At 31.0% G+C, this 9308-nt stretch overlaps 1 protein-coding gene across 1 annotated transcript in view; it reads left to right on the top strand.

Annotated features, from left to right (window-relative positions):
- Positions 1-4730: 4730 nt before the first annotated feature.
- The window catches only part of LOC147074671 (serine protease gd-like), a 73687-nt gene continuing 69109 nt past the window's right edge, over positions 4731-9308 (top strand). The window contains exon 1 of the mRNA XM_085943998.1: positions 4731-4878. Coding sequence (XP_085800124.1) covers positions 4731-4878 — 148 coding nt within the window. The remainder of the gene's footprint in view (positions 4879-9308) is intronic.

The following is a 9308-nucleotide window of genomic DNA, read 5'->3' as shown; positions in this document are numbered from 1 at the left end:
TACTAAAACGAAATCCCTCTAATATACTTAATATACAATTGTCGCGATGAGTAATTAACATATTTCGAAAAAGAAAACATTCGAGGCAAATATTTCCAATTATTTTATAACTATTGACCAAGCGTTGGTAGTAGGTATCTACATCTAACAAACGTTGAATTTGAGAGAGATTTTCTTGTACCCGAACTTAAAAACATAGACAAATTAGCCGTCATAAAGGTCAACATAATTAGATAGTTTTTTTCCGACCATGTCCGATCCTGATACGATCATAATATGGGCCTCCACAGAGTAGAGGTTTGTATTAACAGATTTTTTTTGTTTTTTACGAGAAATGGGTGTCGGCCACTTGCTCAACCTATTAGGTCCATACCCTGACTCACACACAAATTGAAAAACAATATGTGTACTTGCCAGACCCAGGATTCGAACCTGAGACCCACGGCGTGATAGTCCAACGCTTAAGCCGCGCGGCCACCGTGAGTGTAGATTAGAATTAGATACTTTAGATTTCTATAAAATAGTGTTTGAAATAGTTTTTATTAGTTATAAATATTTATTGGTACTTCTTTTTTCCCATAATATGTTTTGACGAATACTGGTATTAATACCGGTATTCAAAAATAAATACCAAAATATAGGTAATGGTATATTCATTCGGTATTGCAATCCCTACCTAAAACTGAGATTGTCATGTATCCAAGTGTGCTTTGACTAAATTTACATGACCTTTAGTTAAGAGTTCTTATGAAAGAAAAGAGCAGAAAAGAGCACGTGGAGATAAAATGAAAAAAATGTAATAAGTACATAGGTCCAAGTATAATTTAATATACGTACCTAAGTAATTATATAAAAAATATTATATATTTTCTAGTTTCGTTACATACGGTAGGTAGCATATACGTTACATAAATGAAAATGTTACGTTATTCAAAAAGCGTAGGTGCAAATCAACCGACACACCTTTTATTAGGGCATGATACCAACAAATCACAACAAAATACCTACTTACTAAGCATTTATAGAACTTGTCCTAAATCGAAGCAGTCCAATCGATATTGCTTGGGTAAATATCGTTAGGAGCGTGACAAGATGATTTTGCATGTTGCAAAGGTACAGTGAAAGAAACTTGCTTCTAGATAATGCAACGATTTTTAGATTAGCCACATACTATAACCACATTTCTGTTCAATTATTAAATCAACATTAAAAAAACACAATTTTGAAAAACCTCAGAAACATAGGCACCTACTTATTATTTAAAAAAAGTTGGACCGAGTTGGACTCGAACTCAGGTCTTGTACTTTCCGAATGAGTTCTTTCGGCCTATAAGCTATCGATCCGTGCAAATTATTTCTTATAAGTATTCACGTTTTGATTTTACGAGATATGGATGTTAACCACTTGCTCAGCCTATTAGGTCCATACTCTGACTCTACACAAATTGAAAAACAATATGTGTACCTGCCAGACCCAGGATTTGAACCTGGGACCCACGACATTATAGGCCGACGCTTAAGCCGCGCGGCCATCGTAGGCGTACATCCACGTTTAGAGTTTTGTTTAGTTTAATATTCCACCAATCAGGAAGCAATCTGATTTATGATCAATCATTATTAATGTACATTTAATATCTCTTTTCTTTATTTAGGCATCCAGCGGAATAATATGAAGCTAGATTTTTTCTAATAGATATTATGTAATTGTAATTGATTAAATATCTATTAGAAAGAAAACCATAAAAAATAGAACCAAGTGGGAGTTAAATTCACGTCTTTCACTTTCCGGTGAGTGCTTTCGACTCTAAGTTATCGATCCGTGTATGATTTCCATGAACCATTACTTATTTGAACGTTTACCTTGAGGTACTTCTGTAATTCTACCAGTCAGCAGGCAATCCGCTTGATGATTGGTGGAATTAAATGACGTCATTAATAATTTAATCGTATCTGCCGCAAGAAAAATTTGATAACTGGAATAATTATTGTCTATTTTTAACATTTTTTACCCTATCATGCACATTAACGGCACCTAACGGAAAAATACGAAGCATGCAATTTTAGATATTTATTTGATTGTTAAGGGCGGACGTGCTCAGCGTGGGTCAAAATGGATTTTTTTTTCTTTTTTCAAAGCATGATCCTGGACATACCTTAAACGTTGTAGACAATCTATTTATATAATTTTGAAGCCTTATTATCCTTTATATTAAAATTATGTTGACGCGCGTATTTGAACATGTACCGTTTAAAAAAAAAAGATTTTTTTTTCGGTTAGGTACATGTTCAAACACGCGCGTTAACATGATCTTACTCCCTACTTCAATTTTAGTTTGTCAATTTATGGCTACGGCCGTATGTTGTAGCTTAACCACTGGGGGATGACAAAAGAAATGGCGTATTTCAAAAAAACACTACCTTATTCTTAGGTCAATAATTATTATAAAGCAATCATTATTCGTAGAATGTTTATCACACTTGAATGGTAAAAGACATAGCTTAAAATTAGTATCTTTAGAATTATCTTCAAATGTGTTAATCTTGCCAATTTTTTGAATAATAAAATGCCTAATTCTTGTCAAATTTGGGATCACAGAGATTATCAATATAATTTTTTATCGTAAATATTTTACTAAAATTATCTCGTCATAAATTATATTAATGGTTTTATAAATGCGTTTAAAAATTAATAAATGTAAAAAATCTTACCACTGCACAGTTATGTACTGAAATATGACTATATTCTAAAACATTAGAGCGAGAGGTTTAAAAGAATACTATTTTATGTATTAAAAATACTTTATGCAGTCATCAAATGATTAAAATAAATATAAATGATAATAAGCTTCAAAATTATATAAATAGATTATCTACAACGTTTAAGGTATGTCTAGGATCATGCTTTGAAAATAGAACAAAAGCTCCATTTTCACCTACGCTGAGCATGTCCCCCCTTTTACTTATATTCTAATGGATTTAAGTTTTGTACTATTCCATTTGAGTCAATTTAACTGAGTGATTTCCAACGGAATAGTACAAAACTTAAATCCGTTAGAATTTAAATTCAAATTCCATCAAGTACCTTCGGTCGATAGTATTAATACTAACTTATATATTGTAAACCTAAAACATTAAAAATAAAAATAGTTTTTACTTATAGTTAAAGATAGGTACTTACCTATACTTGAAAAATATATAACGTGTAAACTCGTTAAAGTGTCCCATATTATTTATACATAATTTATTTTACATATTGTGGACATTGCAAATTATAAGTTTAAGACGTTCACAACATGACATTTAGAAACAAAGAAATATTATTAAAACAGTATTATGTACATAACAAAAGAGATATATCAGTATTAAGTTATTCTACAGTACAAGTTGTTGTTATTATTGAGTTTTATGTAACGGATTGAGAGTAGATTGTAGAGCATTCATATATTTTCTAATGTACTTATTTTATAATTTAAAAAACATCGCTTTTTCTAAAAAATAATAACGTTTATAATATGAAATCCTTTTCATTTTGATCATTTTATTATTCATATTAAAAATATAACTGTAAACAAAAAAAAAACAAGTCATAACTAATTTTCATAAAAAAATAATGGATACGATGATGTACAGATATGAGGTCAGTGAAAAGAATATAATTTGTAAGAACTATTACCTACTTAATTATTCATTATTATTTTCAATTAATCGATGGTCGCCCTATTCGGTTTAGTAAAAGTGTTCAATAGGTAAGAATGAAAGGTACCAGAGTTGTTGTGTTCTTTCAAAGGGCAGTCACGATATTGCGAAATGATTCTTGCCTGCAGCAGCAAACAAACTTACTTTACTAAAATACGTCTATACAATAATACACTATTGAATTCAGTTGAGTAACTTTATGTAATATTGTATTATAAAGTTTAATAATATTTCGTTTCAAAACAGTTATTTTAGAAATTAAATTTTTGAAAAAGTAAAATTTTCTAGTCGTTATTGAATATAGTAATTTGTTAGTAACTAAATATTTATCTATCCACGTATCAAGGTGACAAAAAGCTAACCTTTTTGGTTATATGTAAAACTGTAAATCCACTCATCGATTGCTTCAAACAATTTAATTTAATTCAATTTTGTGTCCCTACTAGACAAACAAAAAATTGTGACTCTTTTCACGTTGATTTTTTAAAAGTTTATCTCTCGATTCATTCTTCAATACCAAGGATTCGTTTTTCGAATTGTTCTTCTATACGTCAACACGTTTAATACTTTCGTTCATGCACTAAAAATGAGAATTGTTAGATGCTACTCGTATATTGTCTTCTCAGTCTTAATATATGGAGCGTAAGCATGGATACCCACAGAAACAACCCTTAGAAAACTGAAAGCTTTTGAAATGTCGGTGTTCTCACTCACGCATTCTCCGCATCAGCTGGAAAGACAAAGTTACAAAAAATGTTGAAAATGAAACAGATTAAAAAAAATAGAGAGATAAAAAGAAGAAAAATGGTATACTTTGGCCACATCATGCGCCATCCTGAAAGATATTAAATTCTGCATTATTTTATTATCTAAAGTTAAAGGAATATATCAGGTAAGCGAAGCCCTGATAGGTTAAATAATGTTCTGGCTCAAAAACCTCAGAGACTGGTTGATGCTCAGTACTCCATCCCTATTTAGAGAAGCAACAAACAGGTAGAAAATGGTTGAATTTATAGTTTACGTCCGATAACGGATATGGCACAAAAAGAAGTAGAAGACACCGAAGCACTGTGGCCACACAAATATGCTTTTTTGCTAAATATTCAATGGGGTATGGAGATAACCACTTTGTCTCCGGATCATTACACCGGTCATTTCTTGACTGGACATGGTGGCTTCACAGGTAGGCACTATAGGCTTTGTCTTGTTATACGTTTAAGATGTCTATGTGGCTAAAAATACAAAATGCCAATTTTGTTACATGAATAAAATTCAGCGATTTTGTATTAGCTTTTGTTACTTACTACAATTTCTAATTTTCCATCAACATGCTTCTCTCTCCCAATGGTACTCTTAACTTAAAGTAATGTATAATCAGTCAAAGCACATTTGAGTGCATGGCGACCTCGGTTTTGGGTAACTGCTACTAAGACATTCCCTGTAATAAAAAAAAAACATCCTTTATACCAAACATAGGGTCCCGTGATACTCCTGATTAAGACCGGGTGTTGTGTGGCGTGGATGTGGTTTGGTGGTCCATTAACTTCAATGCAGTCCCTAAATAATTGTTCTATAAATATTATGCGCCTACTCAACGTATTAAAAAGAAAAACATTTCTTTTATTATTTGTGAAGTTCAGATTGACTTATATTTTCATAAAAACTTTATAAAATTTGATTTCGTTTAAAGATCCAGGATTAAGGATGATAAGTTTTCTCTAATGAAGCGTAAATATTTTTTAATAATTCGCTGTTTTAAGTTAATGAAATATATTATATTACAAAATAAACAACAGTTTTGATATATAATGTAAGGAAGCTTAAAATCCTGTTTATTTATATTGAATTATTAAGATTTAATATTGTGACCATACCAAAATTTAATTTGATATTCCATCAAATCATACGCATTTAAAATATATATCTCATAATTAATATAATAATTGGTTTTTGTTTACTTTAATTTGACAACAGTTTTAATTATTTCAAAAGCTTTTACCCTAATTCTGTTAGAACAATAGATAGCACTGTGGTAAATAGCCTTCACACTGGGCAACATTTGGATTTTACTACCAGCAAGTTAGGCAGTGTCTGAAAAACAAACATATAAAGAAACTATAAAACATGAAACGCTTAAATTGTGCAAATTTTCTCGACTCATATAGCTCCTGTTAGGATACATTGGTAAGAAGTATTAAACTATCTCTTTCAAAAGAAATCGGTTTAATTATATTTTTCACACTAAACAGTTAACTTTTAACTGGATTATAATTAAGCTTTTTTAAAGAGTAATATTATAATATAAGATTTCAGAAAATAGCATTTTACACACAATATGACACAGTACACTATGACTTCCTTTTTACTGTGAAGATACGTTTTTGTTCTCAGCTAAACCCATACTATATCATCACGTGACCGCTTTGAATTTATAATAATTTGTAATGTTCATTATATTATTTAAAATAACAAAAATTAAAAATGAATTCCAATCTCCGTGCGCCACTTTGGTATATAGGTACACGCAATATCGAACACTCACTGAAATACGGACGGGAAATATAGTAGCGGTGAACGTAAATACTGTGGGCAAGCTTTAGTTCCAAAAATTACCGTGGTGACGTAGAATACTCGATATAAAAGGAACACTGTACATCCAGTGCTATATAATATTACAGGGAAATCCCATAATTCATGAAATATTTCAAAATTACCAATTTAACATTATAATAATAAACATGTCAATCAAATCGTTATTGATATGACATAAGTGTTAACGATATTTAAATAAAAATAAAAGGTAATATGAGTAAAATTTTAAAAAAATACACGGAAGCACACTGAGTGAATAAAGTAATTTTCGAAACTTATAAAACAACGACCGCATAAACTCACTCCCACGTCAGTCAAATCTATCAATGTTAATTGATTATAGTAAAATTATTGCTTCTCAATTGGCATTATTAATAATAGGTTAGTTTTGCACCATGGAAGAACAAACAGTTGATACTTCCGATTTCGAAGATATTAGGACACACAACTCAAGACTACCAATAATGGAAGAGTAGGAACGAAATATGTTGCTAAATATTATAGATATATTGAAAACTTGTATGCATACCTAAGAGAATAAGAGATAACATACATATAATTTGAAAATATCTAATGCAATTTGATAAGCATTTCTTGTAAGAACTACAATTGTTGTAATTAAGTAGGATGCCCGTAGCTTAATTGGAAAAGCACACTGGCGCGAATTCAGCGTGTGTTGATTTTTTTTCAAGTGGCTTTAAGCATGAGATATATTCAAATTATGTATGTTCAATATATCGAATGTTACATTCTCAAATATTGTGTCTCATATATTGAATAAAAGAAATAGTTTAATAAATAAGAGATAATGTGAGCAATATAGCGCGTTTCAATTTGGTCTTACAGCGAGTGAATCTCCTCGTATCATGGCGTGGCACCGTAAAAATAGAGAGGGGGGAATCTGAAAAATACAATATAAAAAATATTATCAGAAGGTGTTGTTGCTTTAATAAGGTTCTATTTTCTTATACTGGATAAAGTTGAACATGTCTGCATCTCGTTTAGAAATTTTAAGACTGTGTCTAAAGGAATTGGCATTGCTCTAAATGCCTTGTCATTGGTGAGCTATCGTCGGTCCCAATTAAAAAAGTCGGATCTGAATTTTTGTCATTTTCGGATTATTACGTAAAAGTTATTTAAACACTTTAAATATTTATACCACAATCACAGTTTTTTTTGTTTGTTTGAAAAATTCCGAGATACTCAAGTTAAAAATGACAGATCTACCAACAGTGTCCGAATAACAATGTCGGTTCTTACCAACCGACATTGTTGGCTGGGCGCGGGTGAGCAAGATGCGTCGGATCTGACAGTTGCTGCTATGTTCACCGGACAGACGGATATTTTTATAAAAGTTTAGAAAAGTTTCTATAATCCGTATTTTTATTCATCATAGCAAGCAATAGGTCACAAAGGATATTTAAAAATGCTATAGGCTCAAATTATAGTGACAAATTTCCGGAGAAAAAGAAAGAAATGAACACTGAAAATTCAAATCTCAACGGTCATTCTGACAGAAAAGGTAGGTTAAGTAAAATTTTACTAAAATATTATTTTTAAGTGGCATTCTTATAAAATTAAATAAGTGGATATTTTATAATTGTCATATTTTTATATTTACATAGTTCACAACTAGGTGTTTCCAAGTAATAATGTCGGTTGTGGAAGATATGACTATTTTAACCTACATTTTAATAAGATCTCTGTCCGATGTGGGACATCCGACGTTTTTAATTGGACAAAACTTTATGCCTAATGTCATAAGTGGTACAACCGACTATTTTCACTGTACATCAACAATTCTGTTTTGTGTTAAGTGGTAGAACCGACAGTTTTAATGGGTCTGGTGTTTTAAAATTATTGTAGTACCGACAATGTTCCTTGATTAAATTATTTTTTTATTAAAATGTTTAAGCTAGCTTCTGAGGGTTACGGGTAATATATATAAAATGGCTAATTTACATATTATTCTTCATTATTTTGTTTAGTATATCGTTAAGAATGACTATTTTTATTTTTCAGCTAGTGAAAAATGTTTGAAGAATCCATGCCAAAATGCCGACTGAAGTGCTATGATTTTTTTTCTGAAGAGCAACGCTTACACATTTTTCACAAATTTTGGTCTCTAGACGTAAAATATACCGAGAAAATTCTGGAGCGTCGTCAAAAAACTGTAGTCACCAAGCATGATCGTTGAAATACATTTGTTTATTATGTGCCTATTGAGGATAAGAAAAAGAAATATTTTGTAAGACTATGTTTCTGAATACTATTTCATCTGGAAAACGTACTATTATAAGCACTGCTTGGAAGAAATATGATGGAGATAATAATATTGAGCCTGATCAACGTGGAAAATACGACCATAAAAACCGTCATAGATAACGGTGGTGAAAAGCATATGCGATCACGTAAACTGTTTTCCTCTGGTAGAATCGCACTATATTCGAAAAGATTCTAAAAAACTGTAAGTGACTCTTGAATGTTCAATTTATATCGCGAGTGGTTTGATCTGAATAAATATTCTAACAAGTCACAAACCAAAGGGTAATACAGAAATATTGTAAATGAAAAGTTCAATATAGCATTTCACCGGCCAAAAAAAAATTGCCTTTGTCATGCATTTTCGATCAAAACCGGTCCAACAGACGAAGATAAAAAAAGACAGGGCAAACATTTAGCCCTTAGGAAGGCACATCGCACACTTAAAAATGAAGATAAAAACGAGGCTTTACAGAGTAAAAGTATTGTAATTGTTATATTTGACTTTCAAAAAGTACTAACGACTCTTCATGGGGAAGTATGACGTATTTTTTATTACAAACGAAAATTACCAACTTTGAATGTTACTGTGTATAATATGGCAATGAAAATCGGAGCTTTTTATATGTGGCACGAAGGAGTTGCAAAACGGGGAGCAAATGAGGTTTCTAGTAAGTTGTCTGTACAATTTTATAAAAGAACCGCATAATTTATCGGTGTAAAAGAATTTAAATTTTGGTCCGACAATAATTGTGGTGG

The sequence above is a fragment of the Rhyacophila brunnea genome, unplaced genomic scaffold (assembly GCF_057557595.1).
Source record: "Rhyacophila brunnea isolate RB1 unplaced genomic scaffold, BYU_Rbru_1.0 scaffold_16, whole genome shotgun sequence".
In the NCBI taxonomy this organism is placed as follows: domain Eukaryota; kingdom Metazoa; phylum Arthropoda; class Insecta; order Trichoptera; family Rhyacophilidae; genus Rhyacophila; species Rhyacophila brunnea.
This window is presented reverse-complemented; position numbering and strand designations above follow the sequence as displayed.